Genomic DNA, 23,329 nt, shown 5'->3' with positions numbered 1-23,329 from the left:
CCAAGAGTACTTCCAGCAAGATGATGCTTTGTTTGACACAGACTCTTCCCATCCCACACCTCCACATCTCTCCCCATCCTTCAAATAGGAAAGGACATCAGAGACCTTGGAGTGACAGAGAAGTTTGCTCACCGATGTTCCCAAGGCAATTTATACCAGCCTAAGCAAGGGGCACGAGGAGGTTGGGCACAGCTGGGGATTAGCTGGCTCTGGGTGCCCTCTAGGGTCAATCCCTTGCTGTCATGGCCTTGCCTTCTTTTCAAGAGAATTTTTAGTTTTGCTGAATGTAAGAGAATGGGTACATTTTGCTGCAGGCACTGCTTGTCTAAAAAATGTGCTATGTGATGACCTGGTGTCATCTGGATTGAATATATTTTTCATGTTGGATTTAGTGCTGGGTGTCCCTCCTGACAGGTTTTGACACTGTCAGATTCAACACTGGAGCACCATGTTATCTCTAGATGGTGTCAGCCACATAGTGTGCCTCCTTATCCTTTGCAAACTTTTATCTATTTTTCTGGCCTATTGATTTATGAAAATGGCCTTTTTCACTTTTTGCACTCCTAGGGCCATCAAAAAAATATGGTGCAAGAGGATGTAACTCCTGGTCTAAAAATTTGCTTGTGTACAAATTTCTTAAAATTGGTCTTTATCTTAGGACTGGACAATGTATGCTCAGTGCAAAATATTTTTTTAAGCACTCCAGGGTATATGGCTTGGAAAGGTGTAGATATATTTCTCAACTTGAAATATTATGGATCTGCCATCTAGAAGAAGAGAATATGTGAATTGCAGGAAGATTTTTGTGCCTGTTGGGCTTGCTGTGTAATTGTTTCATTAATTGAAATACAATATTGGTGTTTCTTAAGCTCTGAGGTAGTGGGTAAGAACACATTTTTGTTTTCTCCTGAAAGTTGGTAGTATGTAAGAAACCTCTTAGAGAAGCAAATGTGGTAATTCATGTGCAAGAACAGCTATTGCAGCCTGTGTGTCCACATTCTTGGGTGTCCAGGGAGGGATGCAAAATACGATGTCTTACAAAGTAAGGTAGATTGATATCAGCTGCTTCTGTTAATTCAACCTCGTGAGATTACTGGACATGCTCATTCAGACCAGGATGAGAAGAAATACAAAGGTAATGTGTTTTAAAGCAGAGCATGGGGACACGGGCAGAATGAGATGTCAAGGCGCTCCCAGTGTCATCCCAGGGGAAAATTGCCAGTGTTCACGATAGGCCTGCTGCCTGTCATGGTCCTGGGAGATGTTGGGCTGTCACCAGCAGGATGAAAAGTGCTCTTTCTCCCCCTGCTTTTGGAATTTTCATCATTTCAGGATGGGCTTGTGAGTGTCTCATGCAGTCACAGTGACTGCCTGGTCAGGTGATATTTTTTTTAAATTGCATGTATCAAGTCTCTGTTTTGCTATTTGCTTTGTGAGTTAATTGGAAGTGCATTTGCCAAGTTCTGTGTACGTGCAGTGGTCAGAGCAGGCTGTTCAGAGCAGACCTGTGGAGCCAGTTTTGCTGCAGCATCAGTGAGCCACTCTTTCCAGGGCAGCAGCCCTGGCCCTCATGCCCAGCCCAGCTTGGGGCCCTCTTGATACCCCTGCCCAGCTGATGGAGAGAGGAAACACTTCCCTTTTGGGGTGCACTGGAACTGGGGAGGGCACTGGTATAAAATCAGAGTTGCAAAGTAATGACAGCAACTGATTGTGAGGGTGTAGGGAAAAGGGAAGCTTGGAGGCTAAATAGGAATTTACAGAAAGATCATTGTACTACCTGCCTGTGCTGTGGGGCTCTAAGGAACATGAAGCTGAGGTTTTCTTGTCACCTCTCAATGTCTGAATATTTCATACATTGCTTTTCCATTAAAATGCCTGGCACCTTAGGAAAGGGCTGAGGAGGGCTGGCAGGAGGAGAAGATCCCTGCCTTGAGGTGTGCTCTGCACTACAAAGCTGTGAGGGAGCAGCTGTCCTGCCCTGAGTGCACAGCATTGTCCCCTGCCAGGTGCTGTGTCCCATCTCCTCGCACCACATCTCGCTGTGGGGTTCTCAGCTCATTGTCACTGGAGGGAAAGCTACTCATGAAGAGAAAAATGTTCCTTTTCTACTACTTTCCAGTGAAATAGAGCATGGATGCAAGACTCCAATTTAATGGCATATAATTGGAAATTTGCTGCTTTTCTTCTTCCAGAAGTCTGTCCTCAGAAGAGGAACTATGCCATCTTGTTAGACTGTAAAGTACTGCACAAAATAAGGGCACTTAAATAGTAATTCCTGCAGCTGGAGAGGATGTGGGAGTGTGAAAGGAGCCCAGCTGATCTGATGTTTTAATGCTATTAATTGCATGGCCTTCTGTGAGAGAGGGAGGCCAAGATTTTGATAATTGTTTTAGGCCAGTTCTAATCAACAGTTTTCATTAACATTCTTTAATGAGCACTGTCAAATTGGTACCATGAATATATGTGGAATTCTCTGTGAATGTCACAATATTGCAAAATAAAGCTGCTAAATACTCTGGAAACAAGTATCCTATGGTCAGAGTCTGTCAGGATTTAAAATCTAGACAGCTTCAGCTCATCCTTGGTGTTTGTTTGACAAAGATGGACCCTTCCCATGGGCTGTGAGTGAGATCAGCTCAGTGACCAAAGCTGGGAGAGGGCAGGTGATTGCTCTGGGCTCCCCAGCTGGATGAAGCTGTGAGCCAGCTGGAGAGACTGGGCCTCTGTTTGCCATGCTGGCAGCCAAGTCCAAAAGAAAGCAGAGTCAGTCCTCGTGCTTCTCTGCCAGCAGGAGCTTGTAGCAGCCACATCTGTTTTCCACAGCAGCACAGTGATGCATTCTGACATTTCTAGCCACCTCCACAGGGCGCACCAGTTGCTGACACAAGGTGGGAGGCAGTCTGTCTGGTACTGTGGCTGGTACCGTGGCTGGTACCTGGTCCACACTGACACTTCCTTGTCTCAGGGCTAGTGCACCGAGCTGAAGGCTGGCCTTGGCCTGTTGGAGTCAGCCCTGGAAGGAGGGGAGCCAAACTCAAAACCTGTGAATGGAGCAAGAGCTGAATCCCATCCCCAAGGCCCACTTGAGCCCACACACAATAGGATATGAGGTTGTAAAACAGAACAGTTCACACAGAACAGAAAAGACCAAATGATTGTCTGGGCTTGACCCTCCCTGAGCATGAAAAGATTGGGAACATTGCCAGTGGCTCCCCAGCAGGGTCTGCCACCCTGTGTCATATCTCATCCTCCAGCTGACATGCTCCTTTGGGAGCACTTATCTGTGTGGGAAGATTTGTCATGAAGAAGCCATTGCCAAACCTCTTGGCCCAACACGGAGCCCAGAAAAGGAAATGTCAGTGTGGTCACAGCACGTGTGATGCTGCTGTGGTTTGCAGCAAGTCCAACCCACCCTACCCCAAACTGCTGGCTTTATCCCATCACAGTTCAATTCATGCAGTTTTCCAACTCCCAGCACCACAAGTTTCCCTAGTGCCTGCTCTTGTTGTGTTTAAACACAATTCAACCACATTGATGTCTGTCTCAGCTCTCTAACATGGAAAACCTCACTGCAAGCAGCTGGGAAGCAAAGGCCTGTCAGTATCTTGAAGCACTTGCCTTTGGATTAGTGCTCCCTGAACCAGTTCCTCCATGAGGGCTATTTCTCCCAGGTCTCTGCAGTGCTGGGGTGGTCTGACAGGAAGCTGTTAGAAAATGGGAAAGCAGCAAGGTCCCAGTGGTAGAAATGAGACAGCTGCTTCTTCTGCTGGGCAGACAGCTCGCTGAACATCTGCTCTGACAGCCACCTGTAGGTCCACTGCACCTGGCTGTCGGTGAGCTCGGGAAGGAGGCTGCCCTCAAGCAGCCCAGCCCGGCGCAGCAGGTGGCCCAGCTCCTGCCTGAGGAAGCCAAACATCACTACATAGTCATACTGGATGAGGCAGGGCCGGCACAGGCTCACCAGTGGTTTCCAAGCCATGCTGCCATTGTGCATTCCACTGTCTAGGACTTCCTGGATGAAGCTGCTGAAGGATGAGCTGATGCCCATGCCTTGCAGGAATGTGGCGATCAGCCTGTGGAAAGGGTCCCTGACAAAGAGCACTTTGGTGTAGGACCCCAGCATGGCCTTTATCTCTGTCTGGTTGAACTTGCTCAGCCACGTCTCCTTCGTGTGCAGCCGGCGGAAAGGGAGCGGCACTGGCAGCGTCACTTTTTCCTCTTTCAGCTTCTCCAAAAGCTGATTCCATTCCTCCACCCCTGTTGATGGCACTTGGCAGTACATGAGGTCCAGCTTGGTGTTCACCCTCAGATTTGAGAGCAGGGAGGCTCTCTCATCCTTGCTGCTCGGCAGTGTGGTGACTTTGCCTGCTCGGCTGCAGAAAGCTCTCAGTCTCCTCTTCCTGAGCTGCTGGATGTGAAGGAAGCTGTCCAGAGTCAAAGTGAAGCTGTCCTCTGCCTTGGGGGCCAGGTCACCTGGGAAACAGCATTTGGAGATGGAGGTGAGGAAAGAACACAGTGCCCCAAGTCAGACCCTGAGCACACAGTGCTGTTGCAGGCTCTTCTCCAGTTATTCCAGTGTGGAAAGGATTCAGTGTGGACAAAACTGAGTAGGAGAGGGGAGACCAACCCTGTCTGGCAAAGAGCTTGGCTTTGCTGGGGAATGGGTTTTTGTCCCATGAACATGTGAGATTATGGACACCCAGACCCCCCTTTCTCCAAATCACCATGCCTGAGGACTAGTCCCAACTACTGATTTATTTCACAGGTTCGATTCTCCACTAAATCATAATTTTTGCTTTTAATTCCTTACTTGCAACTAAACATCACAGAGGTGAGTTTACCAAAGAGTCAAAAATATTTTGAGAGACCAGGCAGTAGTAAATTGGTTTCTAGCTACAAATACAGGATGTTCTGCAAACCCTTTTGCATCTGTTTATGGGTTAACATCAGCTATCAAGTATATGTGAACATAAGGGATAATTCTTAATGGCTCAGGGAGATTTAGGGACCCAAATGACATAATTTCTTGCATCACTTCCATATGTAAATTTTTTCTCTTGTAGATAAAAAGGCAAAAGCAAATAAAAAGCAAAAAGCAAAGAAAAGTGGAACAACAACAAAACAAATATAAAAGGCAAAAGCAAATACAAAGACAATGAGAGTGAGATTAATTTCTCAAATTTCAGCTTTGTTTTTTTCTTTTTGTCTTCTTATTTTTGATGTGAAAAGGCTGTGCACAAAACACAGTAGTTCTATATAGGATACAGACTGAAAAGTGGCAAAGCTGAATGCCATTTCTGGGCTTCAGTACTCTCCAGATCACATAAGGTGAAGAATGAAGCAGCAGAGCACCAGGCTTGTGTGTGCAGCTGTCCTGGCACAGTTCTATGTGCTGTGTACCTGAGAAGAAATTTTCCATTTAGATTCATATGACAAGAGAGGCAGGATGATTTGGTATGTAGTGTTTAGATAAAAAGTGCATGACCCAGAGGTGTTTCAGCACAAGTAAAACCTAGGAGCGCTTCTCTGCCGGCAGAGTGTTTTGTGTGAGAAGTAGATGACGATTGGCCTCCGGGAGAATGAAAGCACAGTGGGATGTACAAAAGGCAAAGGAAGCTGCAGAGCACCGGGCTGGTTGTGTGCAGTGTCCTGGTTGTAAGAAAAGCCACTGCCCTTCCAGCTGAATGCACAGTGGGAAGTCGTAAGGAAGCAAGTGAACAAGACCTTCATGTGCTGCTGCCTATTCCTCTTCCAGCGCTCTGTGGAAACATTGTGCTTGCCTTTAGGCTCCAAGATGCAGAGAACACAATTGTAGATGCAGTGGAGAAGGGAAGGACACAGTGATTGGGTGAGTTTGATGTAACTCAGGTGGGGAAAGCAGAAAGTGCAGCCCTGCGCTGGCTTTTGCTTCTGGAGCCTTTTGCTACGAGAGCAGCTACTGAAAGTTGTCAACTGAGCTGCGAGAGTGGAAAATGTAGATGGCACACACCTCTCTGAGAAAGAAGGTTCAGAGAGGCGGTGTGCTACCCACTGTTTCAGAGCTATTTGGAGAACACATACTTTAAGAACGCCTTCTCTTCTGCAAAACTCTTCTGCAACAGTGAAGGTGTAAGAAGCTGCTTATTGCCGCATTTTGAGATGCCCAAAAGCTGGGCATTACTTTTTCAAGCAGCAAGCACTTTCTCAGCTGATTCCAACAGTGAACAAGCTTTTGCTGAACTTTTGCAATACAGTGCGCTGCTCAAACAAGCCTGGTCCTCTGCCTCTTCATTCTTCACCTGATGTGATCTGGACAGAACTGTAGCCCATGCAGCAATGGCATTCAGCTTTGCCACTTTTCACTGTGCCTGCTACACACAACCACTATGTGTTGTGCACGGTTTTCCCTCAGATTTTAGGTACACTGTCCATATAGCTCTCGGTCAGTGAAATGTGGCTGGAGAGAAGCACTTGCTGGATTAGTCGTTCTATGTCCAGGACATTAGACATAGCACCACAATCTGGACAACAAGAAGGGGACATGAAGAAAATATTTTTGTCCCGGCACATTTTTCTGTGTGAGATGTCTCTCCCAAGCTTTAGTCCTTGCAAAGCTGTAATTTGCACAGTGATATTAAAAGCTGAGATGAACAGTGCAAAGAGCGTGGCGATTGGGCACACTTTGCAGGCGGTAAAAGAAAGAGAGCAGCCTCTTTAATTTGGGTGCAAATTCAAATTTCATAGGCAAGCTCCAGATAAGCTTGACGCTTAGGCGCAATTCTCTGCATGAGATGTAGCCAAGAAGCTTTCCGTTTCGATCCAGATGACAAGAGCAGCAGAATGGTGTGGTACGTGTTGTGTAGAAGGAAAGTGCATGGCCCAGGAGCGTTTCAGCAGAAGCAAATGCTTTGGAGCACTTCACTGTGGGCGGAGTGCTCTCTGTGAGTAGTAGACGATGATTAGCCTCCAGGAGAATGGAAAAGTGACAGCTTACCAAAGGCAAAGAACAACGCCGCAGAGCACTGGGCTGGTGTGCTCAGTGTACTGGATGAAAGACAAGCGTGGCTGCCCCTGGCCTGCCAGCCAAATTCCCGGTGGCAGTTGTAAGGAGGCAGTTCAACGAGAGTCACTTGTGCTGCTACCTGTTCCTCTTCCAGCCCTCTGTAGAAACAGCTGCGCTAACCTTCAGGCTCCGAGATCCAAACAACACAATGATAGATGCAGCAGATGATGAACAGATAGAAATGAGCTTGATGTGGCTTACGTGTGGTAAGGGAAAGGTGCAGCTCTGACTGGCTTTTACTTCTAGAGCCTTTATCTACAGGCACAGCTGCTGGACATTTGCAATTAAGATGTGAGAGTGAAAAAAGTGTGAGTAGGTCTATATGGAAAAGAAGATACAGAGCCACAGTGTATTGTGCTCAACCTAAATGCTGCTAAGTGAAGGGGGTACATAAAGGATGTCTTCTCTCCTGGCACTTCCATCTGTGTGACCTCTAGCTGCCTGGACTCAGCAACACGGAATTGACTGAGCTGTGGCTATGTTTTCACAGGAAAGAGGGTAAGGCAGTAAATGCCTCCTGTCCTGGCACATCTCTCAGTCTGAACTGCAGCTGGAAATGCTTTGTTGTAATATGGACTTTGCCACTTTGAAAGAGTGTGTTGATGTAGGAATCACTAGTGTGTTTTGCCTAGTTTACAGGCTGCAAAGGGACTGTGAAAGCCAGCACTTCTATTTATATCACATTCAAGGGGCAGTCGGTTTTCTTTTACAACCTGCGAAGCGCCACTCAATCACCCTCTCTTTGCACAGTTCTCCTCATCTGGGAATACCACTGCTTGCATTACAGCTTTGCAAGGCCCAAAGCTCTGGAGAGACAGCTCACACAAAAAAATGAACCAGGACAAAAACCCCACGTCCTGCATGTCCCCTCGTCACTTAGATTTTGTTATTGTGCTAAATGTCAAAAACCAGCTAAAACAGCGAGCGCTTGTCTCCTCCACATTTTGCTGAGCAAGACCTAGGTGAAGTGTTTGGATTCTGTGAAACAGAAAGGATAAGAGTGCAAACTGAGTGGGTTTGAATGTGGAAGATTAATGCCTGCCTTGTTAGTTTATTTTTTTTTAACAGCAGCACATCTGCCTCATCTGCTCAGTGCAGGCATCTGGCAGCCCTGGGGAGACAGTTTGATGGTTTGCTCTGCGTCCTTGGGAAGTTAAATATTTGGGGAGGCTCTTGTACAGAGCAGCGCAGTTAAAAACAGAGAAGCACAGTTGAAATTAAGCAAAAGACATCAGGAACACAGGAAGAAACACAATGGTGCCTGAAGCTATGCCAAGCTGCTCTTTGACTCACCCAGCCCCAGAATGACAATGTCTTCAAAATCCAGTGATGACTTTGCCCTGGAATGATGGGAACTGGAGGGGAATGCTGCACTTTTTAGGCAAGAAATGCAATAACCACCAATGCCCCTGCTACCTTCTGCCTTCCCAACAGCATTTCACAACAAAACAACAGAAGTTTTCCTAACAAAAGTTTTGGGAGTTACCTCCAGCAGCCTGACACCTGTTTTCCCCACCACATCTGAGATCAATGTCCCCACTAAGGACATAATGCTGCAGGGCCCTACAGCAAGGCCTCTCTCCACAAACACCATGCCAAGGGTGTTTTCTGTCCTGTCGGCATTTGCCTACCTAGACCCACTGGAAGAAGCTCCAGATCACTTCCCCCGCGGCACAGAGGGGCTGCTGGATGTGCAGAGCCGCCGTGGTGGCCAGGCCTTACCTCGGTGGCTGCGGGCCGGGGTCTGGAGCAGCAGCCTCCAGCTGAGGAAGGCGGCGATGGCCAGGGCGGCCGAGAGGCCGAGGCGGGGAAGGAAGCGCATTTCTGGGGTGTGCTGGGTGCTCAGTGCTGCTGAGCAGCTCGGGACAGAGGCAACGGTGTTGGGGAACCTCCCGTGTTTATTTAAACACACCCAGCCTGAGCTGGGTTAAAGTACTGTTTGGGCAGCAGCTCGGTAGGGGCAGGGAAATGGCCTGAGGCGCAGCAGGCGCCTCCTGCCTGCCTTTACAGTGTGAGATTTTGAGGCAGAATCTGCATTTTTATCCAGTGTCTGTGCCGTGCCAGATGACAGTGCTGTGAGGAGCAGGCCCTGCATCCCCGCTTCTGTGCAGGGTCCTGCAGAGCCACGAGCGCACAGATGTCCCTGGTCCCCTGATATTCCCTGTTCTCCACTGCCTTTGGCACTGAGTGAGGCACTGCCGGGGAGCGGAGCTGTGGGGAGCAGCTGGGGCTGGGCCATGGGTCCTGGCCCTGTGGTGCTGGGGGTCTCTTAAGCTGGAAGCTGTGGCAGGGGAGGTGACAGGGCACAGCCAGTGCCATATGGCAGGTCGATGGTGAGCCACGGACTGGAAGTGATGAACTGCTGTTTGTGTTCAAGACCTGTGACCGAGGCCACAGAGGTACAGAGACCTCATTATACAGAAAAAGGGGGTGCACTCCACGCAGGCAGACAGACAGACAGACAGACAGACGTGCTGCTCCTTCCTTTCGCCAAGGAGTCACCTCGAGTGATGGAATTCCGCCTGCCCGGACCTGCTGAGGGCTGTGCCAGGGCGGATTTCCTCTCCCCAGGACAACCGCGGCTTTCCCAGCAGAGGGGGCTCCATGGCTTTCCCGGTGCTCCATGGCTTTCCCAGCAGAGGGGGCTCCATGGCTTTCCCGGTGCTCCATGGCTTTCCCAGCAGAGGGGGCTCCATGGCTTTCCCGGTGCTCCATGGCTTTCCCAGCAGAGGGGGTTCATGGCTTTCCCGGTGCTCCATGGCTTTCCCAGCAGAGGGGGCTCCATGGCTTTCCCGGTGCTCCATGGCTTTCCCAGCAGAGGGGGCTCCATGGCTTTCCCGGTGCTCCATGGCTTTCCCAGCAGAGGGTGCTCCGTGCCCGAGGAAGCCGCCCTTCACAGCTGCCCTGGCCACATTTGTGCCTTTTAAAGCCTTTCTACAGCGAGGAGGAGATGTTTCCTCCAGGTCTTGTGGCTAGACCGTGCTGCGTGTGTCCGTGCGCCCCAAATGTGGGGGAATCCCGGTACAGCCAGAGCTGGGGATGCTTGGTGTGAATGGCCATCATTTACATTTCAGCAGGGACTGTCCCAACTACAACCCCAGCGAGCCGAAGGGCAGCTGCAATGGGTAGGGAGAAATGCAGCTGGTTTTTATTTTACAGTCATAAAGTGAAAGCAAAGAGACATTCTCTGTCTGAGGGGCAGAAAGAAATCGTGGAAAACCCCCTTTGCTTTGCATTGCAAGGAAACTGAACTTCCCAAGTTACATCAGAGTTTAATCTCTCCTCCCGGTAACTCGTATCTGCCATTTAAATGGTGATTTAAAAATTATTTTATTTTTTGCCCCCTGGAATCTCTTTTCAATTTTTTTTTTTTTTGTGTTGTGCCAAAAAGTTTTCTCAGGTGTCTGTGGACACTTACTGAAACTCACTGCTGGGCTTCCCCTCTTTGCTTTCCATTCACCACTTAGCAACAGCCAGCAAGGCTGAGACTGCACTTCTTGGTCTGAAAGGCTTCCTGCTATACACTTGTAGGGAATCAGCAGCCTTTTTGGGCACAGAGGCTGAGTCAGGTGTGGAAATACATTCACATCCTACTATTTAATGCAATTCCACGGGGCAATTAGTTGGGGGATTTATATGAAGCTTCCCGTAATTTAGGAAAACCCACACTACCATGAATGTGAGAAAAAAACATTCTCTTCTTCTTTACACTAGCAGTAGGATTGCCTGAAAAAGGCAATCCAGATTTTTTTCCCACCAATACCTTGAACAACATTGCCTTGGGCTCCCTTTTTCTCCTCACAGGACGCAAACCCTTTGGAGATATTCTCTTAGGTTAATAAACATCCTCCTCTTCAGCCTTCCCACATTCCTCCCACTTCCAAATTTTGCAAAGTATTGTCTTGTGTGACCATGACCCGTGGGCACTGATGTGATGGTTCCCCCCCTTGTTCCTCCTCATGCCTGCCTTGTGGGAATGTGAACTTTGCAAAGTGATGGCAAACACCGCCTCATTTGGCCAGGGATGTTTTCACACTGTGAGGAAAGGAAGAGCGGAGAGGAAACCTTATCCCTCTTCTTGTTTGGAAACTTGCATATGACATCTGTGTGTTTTGTAAGCAAATTCGGGCCCATCTCTCAGCAGAAATGTGGAAGCAGTTGGAGGAGGAACAAAGCTCCCTGGTCCCAGAGCATCGTGTAATATGGAAAGCCTCTGGTCTTTGGGAAGGATGGTCCTGAGAGCAGGGCTGCCAGGCTGCTGGCTGGGGATGCATTGCACTGAGGACAAGGATTCTTTGAAATCAACCCAAAAAGTCAAGGGTGGGAGTGGGTATTTGTGAATAAACTGTGGGTTCTGCAAGTGGCCTCTTTTCCATCATATCTCTGGGTTCCCAGAGCTCCTCTCTGTGCCCGTGGAGAACCTTGGCTGCCCAGTTTCCTTTGAGGGTTGGGCACACACCCCATCACCCACCCACAGGGCTATCTTGCTCTCAAGGATGAGGTTCAGCACTCTAGTGCATGAGCTGGAGCCTATGTGTAAGCATCAGATCCTTCAGTCTTATGGTCATTCCCAAATTTGGCCAACTCAGCTGCTTTCTGGTGGGATTTGGGATTTTCTTCACTCTAGCTCCTGCCAGATGTGGGTGACCCAATCTGCCCAGCACCCTGAGTCCATCTTCTCCAGTTCTTACAGCGCTGCCACTGCTAGCAGTGGATTTGGAAGGTGGACATCTGTCCTTGTGCATTGGACAGGGAGCACCAGGCTGGCTTTGGGAGGCAGGGAAAAGCCAAAGGCTGGAAGGACTGTCCCACACAGCAGCATCCTGGGACTGAGAAGCACTGGACCAGAAATAGTTATGCAATGTGGAAAGGAAGGGAAAGCAAGTTCCCATTGCACCCAAGGAGTGGAGCAGGTAGGACAATGTTTGGAGTGGTTGTACAGCTCTGGCGCTTCCTGTTTTCCCGCGGGCAGGAGCTGTGATTGTCACTTCTTATTCAGCTCCTCATCCTGGGAGGAAGACAGTATCGGGCTGTCCAGGGGCAGCAGGATGTTTATGTGGCAGGCTGAGTCAAGGTGCTGCTTTTAATACACCCTAGAGCAGAGTCATTGGGGGAAATGTACATTTTAGATTTCTTTTTTTTATTTAGAAAAGGCTCATGAACATCCAAAGTGCTTTGCAATTACCATCAAGCTGTGTGGCCGAATGCCAGAGCTGAGTGTCATTGTTTTCTAAGGCTATTACACAAGGATATACAGGGTGCCATGAACTATTGGTAATTTAGGGAGGATTCAGGTAATTAGTGATGCTCTATTGAGAGGGCTCTGCTTATTTACTGCATAAGCTGTTAAATTTTGCACTGTCTCAGCTAGGCCCACATCAACCAGAGCACCTAATGGTGGAGGAGAGAGGATGCAGCCTCTGCCATGTGCCCATCCAGAGGAGCCCTCTCTCCGTGTTTTATTAAGGATAAGGACATTTTCCTGGAGGGGGGAATCAAGGGACTCAACATTTTAAAAAGTGTGGGGATTGCAGCCGTTACCTCTCTGCAGTAGCAGATGAGAATCCCATGGGAAAAAATAGCCTGTGTCTGGATCTATGTATGCAGGGGAAGGATGCTCATGGGACTAGTGGCCATCACATCCATCCCATCACTTGCCATGAGACCAGCAGCCATCCATCCCATCACCTACCATGGGACCAGAAGCCATCGCCTCCATCCCAGCATCTCCTGATGGAGCTTTGTGGTGCCACCTGAAATCACAGGATCTTTTACCACGGAGTGTTTCTCCAACCAGATCTGAGTCTTGCTTTGTGTCCCAAGCGCCTCCTCACCTTCCTCTCTCTTTAGCACTGCATGGGAGAAACCCAAAGTACTCCCAGACAAACCAGGCAGTGCCCATGCATGTGTGGTAATTTAGAAAATCCAGTCCTTCAGCTTTCAGCTTTTTTCAAATCTCATTGATTTTTTAATGTGAATTTTATTTCATATAGACAGCTCTGCTCTTTGGACTATTCTTCCCTTTGGGACCTGAGTAAGGAGAGGGATCCTGAAAGAGCCCTCAGGAGTCACTTAAACACCCCACCAACATGGGGACACAGCCTCTGCTCAGCCCCCGACTTCACAGAGGTGGGAAAGTTTTCACTTGAGTGGCCACAGTGGCATTGCTGAGGGCAGCACAGAGGAGCTTGGCATCTGAAACATCTCAAAATCTCCTGAAATAGAGCTGGTGAAAAACGGGATGGTGGGAAGAAAACCTCTGTTGTAAAACATCACTCACTGGAACCGGACTTTGATCTCCTGCTGCAGTCCCTGATGGGAAAGGGAGGTGTGGGCTGGGAGGAGACAGGCAAAGGAAGAGGGGATCTGGAATTTGGGGTTGTGTCTCCCATGGGTCCTCTTTTCCTGAGCCACAGCTCTCTCACTGCAAAATGGCTTCCCCAGGCTTCACACCCCATGCCTTCCCTGTTTTTTGGGGGGAGAGAAGCACTTTTGCTTTGTTTACAGCAGCATCTTCCCCTTTTTGTATCATTTTTTGTGCTGCCTGATCAGGTGAGGAAAGCTCTCACCCATGTCTGTTGCTGGACATGGGGGAATGGATTCTCAGGCAGCTTGTGACCCAGGGACTGGCTTTTGCTGATGCTCCTGAGAGCTGAACTTGTCTGGGAGTGCACCTAGACATCTGCCCAGTGTTCCTGGCCTCTCTCAAGGGAATGCTGCCCCATGACACTGCAGGCTATCACTTTTCCTTGGTTGCTGGTTGTTTTCATTATTTATACAGCAACTCTTTAAATATTCAGAGGTCTCTTGACTGGTTCTTCAGTGACTTGTGGAGGAGGAGGTGGTGGCATGGCTTGCTGGGGCCACCTCCACACCTGGTTTAGTAGGATGCTATTTCTGATGAGCGATGTTTTTGGGAACTCTGGAGCCTACGGCCCTGACTCCAGACCAGAAGTGTCAGGGGGAAAAGGGTTTAAGGTCTGTTTGTTTTACTTTTTTGTCCAGACAATAAGCTTGCAAATACTCCCAGGTTGTTTATATTTGGATAAGGCTGCTTGTGTCCTGTGAAAGGAAAATGACACATCTACTGCTACTCCTGGGGAGAGATGGTGTGGGACAAGTGGACTCCTGAAGTGGCTGCCAGAAGACTCTTGATGGCACTCCTGGGATGTGTGGGATAGCATTGGCACTGTGGTCCAGATGGGGAGGGCATGGCAGGGGCACAAATGCCTGTTTTTTCTCTGTTGGTGACATTAATTTGGGGCTAGACGCACAGGAAGGGCAGAGCTTGGTCCCCAGTGACAGCCCTATATTACTGTCTTTGTTTCTCCCACTGGGATGTGGGGCTGTGGACAGTGGGAGGTGGCCTCATCACACTTCCTATCCAACAAGTTGTTTTTGGAGTCTGTGGGATGTGAACCACAAACTGAAATTCTGCTTTCCTGTGTTTTTCCCAGAAGCTCAGCTCCTCTTGGCATGGCACTGGCAAGACACAAGGCATCAAGATTTGGCTGCAGGGCTTTGGGCTTGCCCTGCTGGGCTCCCACCGCCCCTAACCAGGGTATCAGGTACCTGACCCTGCCAGGGACACCCAGCTGGTCGTGCCTGTGTCCCCCCCATTTGCTCTTGCTCTCTCACACCTTCCTGCAATGAATGGGATTTAGCAGTTGCAAACAGGACTGACAGCAACTCCGGGACAGAGCCAGTGAGGATCAGGATGTGCAACCCCATCCTGGGGCTGGCAGAGCCCCCTGCCTCAACACACGCCTTGTCTGAGCACAAGTGAGCACAGGATTCATTTGGGGCACACCACACACAGAGTGTCCCTTGTCCTGAGACCGAATCTTATGGATTTTAGAGCCTCCTGCCGCTGTCCAGCTGCACGGAGCTGAGGGATGCTCTGCCCTCATCTCCTCTATTTCCAAGCTGCTCCTGCAAACCAAATGTATACCAGAGCTGTCTTCACAGGAACTGAGCAGCCCATCATGGCAAGGCACAACATGAAGCTTCCAAAAAGTGCCCCAAAACGGTTTTCTTCTGTTTTTTAATTTGTTACATCGCTCACTTGCAGAAAGCATCACCTGCTTGTCCCATAGGGAAAGGTCAGGTAGCAGAAAGAATAAGTGAACCCGAGGCACTATGGCCCTGCAACAGGTCATGGAAGAGGAATTTTCTTGGCTCACAGAGCCTTGGCAGCTCCTGGGGTGGCTCTGCTGGCTTCATCTTGGGGCGAGTGCTGTGAGACAGTGCCAGGAACTCGCAGCTCCACTGCAGTCTGTAACTCCAGCTGGGTTCAACACCCCCTTTCTTGATGTCAAAATTGTTCAGATTTTTTTTTTATTTCCTCAGGGTTATTTTTACCTAAAAGTGAAGAAAAGAGAAAATTCTCTTCCTATTGTTTTTTTTTCCCAGAGCTTTTAGAAGAAGTAAGAGGGGAAGTGGCTTTCCTCCTTCATTCAAAATTGGCAAATGCAGCCAAAACTTGCCTCCTCCTCCAATTATTTTACTTCTATTAGTAAATCTTGCCTGTCTGTAAATTGGGCATTTCTGGATTTATTTTCATTCTGTGGAAATAACCAGTTCCCAGCCTCTCCTCTCTGATGTTTGTCTCCCCATATATGCTGAGGTTCGTTTGATTTAAATATTTCCAGACAGGCTGGAGACAAGCGAAGTAGCTTCTTGCCACCTGCACATCACATTTCCATAGAACAAAACCATGATGTAATGATTGAGAAGGCCTGGAAACACTGAAAAACCACTTGAGAAGAAAAAATTTACAAATGAGCAAATCACCCTAATTTCACATACAGCCACAATTAAGGAAGCAGCAGGTATGTGAGTCGAGGCAGTATTGGTCTAAAAAAGCTCAAAGGATTTCAGCTCTGCTAACTAATCCAGGGCTTAAAATGCAGCAGCTGTTAAAAGTCGTGCTCTGGTGCTCCACCTGCCCCAAGTGCTGAATTCAAAAGCAGGCAATGAAACTCTCAGCTGACAGGCCAGGAAAACCATTAAATGGTTCAGGGATCTCTGTGCCTGAAGGAAATACCCAGGAGGGATGAACACATCTTTCACCCCAGCAGCCTTCTGATTCTACAAGCCTTCATCTTCCCCTACACCTATTTTCCTGCGAATGCAAAGTGTGGGAACAAATTGCATTTTGGGAACTCTTTGGAGACAGATTTCAATTGCACCATTGCTAACTCTTACCTAAGATCTAGCAGCAGGTTTTGCCTTTGGGAGCTTCTGACCCCAACTGATTGTTGTACCCCAGTTGAGCATCCTCAGCTCATTCTCCTGAAGAAGATGAAGAAGGAGACAAAGATGAATGCTGAAGAGGGTCCCTTGGGTAAAACACCCTTAGGGAGGCATCCACCACTTGCTTCAGCCTCTGAGGGAGGGCAAGCCAGCAGGGAAGAAGTGGGAAGTTTCTGTAGAATCCATGCCATGTGGATGTGACCCTTAGGGACATGGCTTAGTGGTGGCCTTGGCAGTGGAAGATTAATTGTTAGACTCAATGATCTTCGAGGTCTTTTTCAACATGGATGATTCAACAATACTTTAACCAGCTGCTGAGTGCTGGGATCAATGTTGGCGTGGTGCCCCTGCCCAAGGGGTTTAATTGGAGCAGAGCACTGAAATACCCCTGAGACTGGCCCTTGGGTACTCCTGAGGCTTTTTTTGGAGTCTTGGCTGGTGGTTTGGTGTTGCTCCAGCACATTCCCACTTTCTTACTGTATCGCCAGCAGCTCCTTTGCAGAAGACCATGCTGGTGTCCCCGGAGAGCTGCCAGTGCCAGCTGCCTCTATAAATATCCCTGGTATAAATTCAGGGAGCTCTGTCCCTGGCAGGCTCAGTCCTGCCTCTGATCACGGTGTTGTAGGGTGCTGGGATGGAAACTCACAGGCTGTAGTGCACTGCCACAAGAGAAACAGTTCTTAATGCCTTTTTAGAAAGCTTACCTTTCCCTTTTCCACTAATTAATAAAAGTGATGCAGTGGTGGTTCTCTGGTAGTTCAACATTTCCATTCCCTTGGTCTTATATAAGTAAAAAATATTTCAACTTTTGTATCAGGACAAATCATTTTTAGAAAGCCAGCTAAGGCCTGTATGCATGCCAAAGTGCTACAGCTCCATGGCAATGAGCCTGGGAGCTGGGCTGAGATGTCCATGTGTGGGTCAGACCTGTGGTTGCGTTTTCCCTGTTTCATGGAGGAGTTAGCATGAAGCTTCCCATGGTTGCAGAACACATCCTTCCATTCTGAAGACTGGAGCTTCCCCAGCACAGACAGACAGCTCTTGGCCCATGCCCTGGGCAATAGCAGCAGTCCTGTTTCTCAGGCTGACCTAAAGGGACATTTCTTTACTGGGCTGTCCTTGCCCAGATTGATTTCTGAGTCTTTTCACATGGTGAGGTCAAGTCCCTGGGAGCAACCCTGTTGGATCCAAACCCGTGAGAGGAGGAGGGAAGCCTCTCCAGTCTGTGCTTCTCTGGCAGCTCCCTGCAACATTAAAGGGTGTCTTGGGGATGGGCTGCAGCCAGAGCTGCTTTCAGTCCTGGCAGCCACATTTTTGACATCCACTGCCCCACTGAGAGAATCAAGATTTATTCTTAAAAGGAAAAAACATGCACTTTTCCTCTTTGCAAGGAAAACTCTCACTCCCTTTTGCTCGCTTGCCAACAGGAATGGCTTGCTGGGGGTCGAGGGAAACTTCTGCTCAGCACCAGGCAAATGCATGAATTCCATTTCATGTTCCTCTTGACACATCTCCTTTTAGAACTTGAGGACTTTTTGCCTGGTCACAGAGAAAAGCAGACAAGGAGAAAATAAGAGCTGGTGGGAAGCAGAGCCTTTGCCAGAGGTCTTGCTTTCCTAGTGACCCTGGTGGCTTTGGAATAAGTTTTTGGTGCGTGAGTGTCTTCTCAGGGTGGACATAGCTGAGGAGAGTGATGCCTTCGCATTACAGGAGGCTGACAATAACTGGCATTGGGGCTCGAAACAGCCTGTCCTGGAATTGTGACACTCCTGTGTCCTGCAGAGCACAGGTGGAGGTGGGGAGCAGCCCCTCGAGGCAGGTCCATACGTGCTGCTCCTCCCTACAGCTCCAGGGGCTGTTGGGGAGCGTGGGTGTGCTGGGGAATGTGGGAGTGGGAAGGGTGGGAGGAATGGGAAGAATGCCTGTTCTGTGCTTATATTTATCTCCCGGTTGATGACCAGGCTCACAAAGCAGGAAACGCCTCCTCGGAGCCCGGCAAAGTGACAAAAATCTACCTGGGAAGGATGCAAACCCAAACCCCTCCTACTAAAAATATGCAGGCAAATAGAGATTTTCCAAAACAGAGTTCTGGAATGCTAAACTTAGTGGTGATTCATCGAAGAAGGGGGGCACAGCCACTTTATTTTTTCCCTGAAGGCGAGCAGGAGCAATGTAAATCCCGAATATTCTCCAAGCTTCCCCCTCAGCTGGGCTGCCGTGCTCAGAAGAGCCCATCCATAACCCCATAGGCACCGGCTTCCCAAGAAGGCAGACCTGCCACAAAAACAGGAATCCCTTATCGGGCAGCAGGAAATCCTATTTTTACATGAAGTTCAGAATAAAAATAAAAGGGAAATATATGCTCTGTGGGTGCAGGCTAAAATTAAAGCTTCTCCTCTGATGCCTAGTTCCTGTCACTCCCTGGATTGAGAATCTGATGGTGAACAAGATCTATCCCTGCTATCCCTGGCTGCTCTCAGTGGGATCTGCTCTGCTGTAGGGTTTTTCTCTTCTCAGTGAGTTTTATGAGTGTTGCTTAAATAAATCAATCAATCGCCTTGGATCAGTGCTGTGGCCAAGGCCTGAGCCTTGGACAAGTGGGAAGAGGTTCCTTCTTCATGTGGCTCCTTAACATTTCGGAGACAAATCCTTCAGTTTCTGATTGCCCTGTCAGCTTCACTGCCTTATGCCCAGCCCAGGTCTTTCTCTGACCAAAATTTCTGCATCCAGGTGGTCCCACAAGATGTAGAGATGCACCATGAGGGTCTGCCTTGACTGAGTTTCCAGCATTGGGTCTGCTGCCCCACAGGGGATGAACTGGCACATCTGGTCTGGATCTGAGCATTGCTTTACAAAGTTCTCTGGGATCTGTAGTAATGAAAAACCCCTAAGCCACAATCCCTAAACCTCTTCCTTTCCTGCAGTCCAACACTGAAAAGTGACTGCCAAAACCAGCCTTGTGGCTGTGTGTTTTCATTACCACTGTGATTTGTACAACAAATGAAGCCCATTTGCAGCTATGCTTTTGTTCTCGACATCTCAGGCCTTTGCCAGCTGAAGCAGGGCTTTCCTCTGGGCTGCACCAGCTTCACCAGCTCTGTGGTGTAGGGTATCACTGACACAAATCCCACAGGGACAGCGAAGGTGGCCCTGATGGCAATTGCTCAGCATTTCTGTAAGGCAGCTCATTTCAGAGTTTCCTGTGTTGGACCTTGGACCAAAAGGCTTTTTGCTTGGCTTCCAAAGAGCAATTAAACTGGATCCAGAAAAGTCACTGGGTAAAATGAATCATGAAGTTCAGACCTCTTGGCTGACCACACTAACCTTTTATATATATGTGTGTATATATATATTTATATATATACACACATATATGTGTTCAACATACCTCCTGTCTGCTTTTTTTTCTGCAACAAAGATTCACACTGAGCCTTTGGCTGCAAAATATGTTGTAAAAGGTAGTTTGATTAGAATAATTATTTGAGGGCATATTCAACCTCCATCAGGAACGATAATCCCAGTAAGTATTGAGCAGCCTGAGTTAGCCAAATTGCTTTGGGTGCTTTAGAAGGGTGTTGGCTTCTCAGGTGCATAGAAGTTTGAGAGCAGAATTTCTTTCACCTGAGCTAGTCTCCTCCTCCTTAGTGAGATTACAGGATGGTTTGAAAGTATGGATAGAGAATGGTGGTGTTGGGTTGCTTGCTGAAAGCTAGGCTCTCGAGAGGGAATGGCTCCTGGAGAACAGGTAGGAAAGTTAAGGAAGGAGAAGGAGAGTGAATGAAGAGAAAGCATTTGGTGATGGTTTTGGATACTTTTGAGTATCTGGGGCTAGGAGGAGCTGCCTGGCTTGTCTCAGCTGTGGTGTCACTTTTAGAAGATGACTTTTTGGTTTTGGGAGAAGGTAGAGTTGCAGCATTCAGCACTGCTCCTGTTTGTGGCTGGCCTGGACAGTTGCATGTCTTGAAATTTAATGTTGCAGCATTGTTTGATTTTCTTCTCATGTACTGAAAGGGGTATATGTGAAGAGCCTCTCTCAGCCTTGCCAGCTAATGTGGGCAAGCGATTAAATTGTTTTGGGCAGCCCTGTGTGTGAATGAATGCAGGTGGAAAGTGAATGTCTGAAAGCCCCCTAAAAATGCAGGTCAGTGATCTCTGGTCTGTTGTGTAAGTGCTTCTCACTTCTGCCACTTACTGTAAGGTGAAGTGATGAAATTTGGCTTAAAGGAGAAGTGATGTGAAATGGTGCCCAGTCTGATTTGGAAGAAAACACTGGCTGCTCTTCCTCCACAGAGTGCAATCTAGTTTGAACTTCACTATACAAAATTATCTTGCTTATTCTTAAAAAGTTTTGTGCTGTAAAACATCACCTTGCTGTTTTGCCCCTTCATAATTGCTATAAAAACTGTCCAGGCTGCACCTGTTATGGAGAAGCTGAGGACTCTAGCCTGGCCCTTGTCCTTCCTGATGGTAGGGGCTGCATACTAGAGGACAAATAGAGCATTTAAAGTTATTTTTATTTCATTTCTGCTGTGGGCTATATTTGCTGACTGTTCCTCTTTCAAGGAGAGATGATTATGGGAGATTAAATGTTAAAATCCTGTGTGGGACTGTGGTGTTCCCAGGGGATATCGTGTATCCGTATTTGATGTTGTATCAAGTCTGTGCAATGATTTTTCTCCTATCTCTGAAAAAGAGAGGCATATGGAGCCAGTGAAAATAAAGATACCTGTGAACACTTTTGGGTCAGGATGAGGACGGGTATGTGACTGAATCCTCTGCCAAAACCCCTTGGATAAGAAGCTTCCTGTGTAAGGACAGCACCTAAATGGAAGGGGTAAAAGAGAGGTATTCCTGCATTTGATATGGTCTGTTTGTCCCAGATATTGAACTTATGGTCTCACCCCAGAAATTGAGGACAGCAGGTCCAGAAGGTGCCCTGAGGTGAGGAAAGGAGTGGGCTTCCCATGGAGCCCTGGGCTGCTGCAAGCACAGCTCAGGTCAGGAGAGCTGGTTGGGGACTTCAGGATTTCAGATGCAAACCTGTGTCCAAGGTCCCTCACATGACACAGGGCAGGATGGCCCTAAGCACAACGAGCTGCCCACCTGGTCACTCTCCTCAGGCTTCCAGAGGTGCCCAGAGGCGACAGGGGTCATGCCACCACAGTAAGAGGGGTAACTGCAGAGCTTGTGTCCCTGGAGATTGTGGGGATTTTTGCCTGTGATAGAAACGGTGAGTGTTGCCAGAGTGCAAAATGCAGAACTTGAGAGGTGAGAGCACAGGGCAGGACTAAAGGTGAGCTCCAAGGCCAGTTCATCATCCTGAGGTGGGGAAGGACTTCATGTGCTTCTCTCACCTGCTGTCTCAGCTGGTGCACTTGAGTTTCTTGAACCTGGTCCCCATTTCACATTCAGCAAAAGAGAACAAATTTTCACAACACAACATGTTTAGGGGAGGAGGGGAAAAAAAATCTGTCAGTCCTTCCTTTCGAGATGTTTTGAGAGTCAAATTTTTTATCAGAGGCAAAAAAACCCAACTCAAGACTGAAAACAGGAAACTCTTATCAGCTTGCCAGGAAGCTCTATTGCTTTGTGGAAGTGTTACCCTACGGTCATTGCTACTTTCAGTAGCTGTTTGTGAGTAATTTATGGCTTTAAGATGGGCGTCAATCTTCCATGCAAGCAGGGGACAGGCCCTAAAGCTGGAAGAAGTAGTAGTAGGAATAGAGGGTGGAGGGGAAATACCAAGGAACAGGATTTGTATTATCTCACTACATATATTTACAACGATAAGATTTTCATTGTCTTCTATGGTAAATTATGATCCTGTTTTTGTTCTGTATTTGGATCAGGAAAAAGCAAACCCATGTCTTCAAAAAAATGCACAGGCTTAGTGTTCAGTGACTGTTATTCAGCAAAAGTAATCGAGGGACTAGGGATAATACGTAACTTCTTGGCAGGGGAATTTCTAAATTATTGCCTTATGGAGTTCTGTGTGCTTGAATTCTAAATGTGTGCTAGTGTCTCTGTGTAAATTATATAAAAATTTATCTAAAACCTATTAAAACCTGTCAGAGGGGGTTATCTGTTTTTCTCTTGCGTCCCAGTTTTGCTGTGCCCATCTCCAACACAGAACACTTGCTCATGTCCAGAATAATTTCTTTAAAAATAGTGTTCTTGCAAACTGTCTTTGGATTCAAAACCAAAGAAAACAGTGTTATACAATGTTATAAGATGTATCTGAAAGCTCCGTGTGAATGCACTTTATGTAGAGAGATCAGGAGATCAGGAGCTCGTATCCCAAAACTGCCATGTAGTTGTGTTGAACAGTTCTGGCTCCTGGTCCAGTGTTTCTTTTTATTTTGCCTTTTTGTGCCCTGGTGTGTCTATTCCAGTGCATTATGGTCACTCCTGTAGTCACCCAACACAATGAGCATCTTTCCAGCAGAGGCACTTTGTGTCCCCCAGGATGTATGGAGAAGGCATGATGTGGAGAAGGAAGTGCAATGCTGCTGCCAGGTTATCGTGTTTGTCTCGTTGACTGCTGACTAAAGTGCTTGTTATCTCTTAGTTTGTGCTGGCAAATCTCTTCTGCTTAAAAATAAGCATTAAACTTTTGTCTGGAAAGCTGAACTTCTGGGCCATGAAAAGAAAAGATGATTTCTGAGTGCATAACCCATGACCAAATTCTTAAAGGCATTTTGGCAGCAGGGCTGTACAGAGGAGGTGGGATATGCCCTGGGTAAGTTCACTGTGCACCACCAGTGATGCAGAGCTCATTTCCATGGGCTCTGGCCTTGCATTTAGAAACACATCATGGTGTGACCAGGCTTTAGAAGTATGAGGGCTGATGTTTTTTTGGGGGGAATGCATTTCTTGGGGTGTCTTGGGCTGCCTTGTGGCTGGAGGAGTCCCTGTGAAACCAACCATGCTTCCATCTCATCACAGACAGTGAGTGCACTTTGAAACCTGGCTGTGCCCATTGGCTTTTGGGCTGACATCTCTCTTATAAACAGATCTTTTAAATACAAAGAT

The 23,329-nt window shown here is 47.9% G+C and overlaps 1 protein-coding gene across 1 annotated transcript; it reads right to left on the bottom strand.

Annotated features, from left to right (window-relative positions):
* Positions 1–22: 22 nt before the first annotated feature.
* LOC106853883 (carbohydrate sulfotransferase 9-like) lies at positions 23–8,864 on the bottom strand. Its single transcript, XM_014877385.2, has 2 exons — positions 8,765–8,864; positions 23–4,473 (listed from the first exon to the last, which is right to left on the bottom strand). Exons 1-2 carry the CDS (start codon positions 8,862–8,864, stop codon positions 3,659–3,661), a joined length of 915 nt encoding a protein of 304 aa, XP_014732871.2. The 3' UTR covers positions 23–3,658.
* Positions 8,865–23,329: the final 14,465 nt, after the last annotated feature.

Source organism: Sturnus vulgaris, chromosome 3, assembly GCF_052056855.1.
Source record: "Sturnus vulgaris isolate bStuVul1 chromosome 3, bStuVul1.hap1, whole genome shotgun sequence".
In the NCBI taxonomy this organism is placed as follows: domain Eukaryota; kingdom Metazoa; phylum Chordata; class Aves; order Passeriformes; family Sturnidae; genus Sturnus; species Sturnus vulgaris.
The sequence above is the reverse complement of the archived record's forward strand: the minus strand, read 5'-3'. Positions and strand labels throughout refer to the sequence as shown.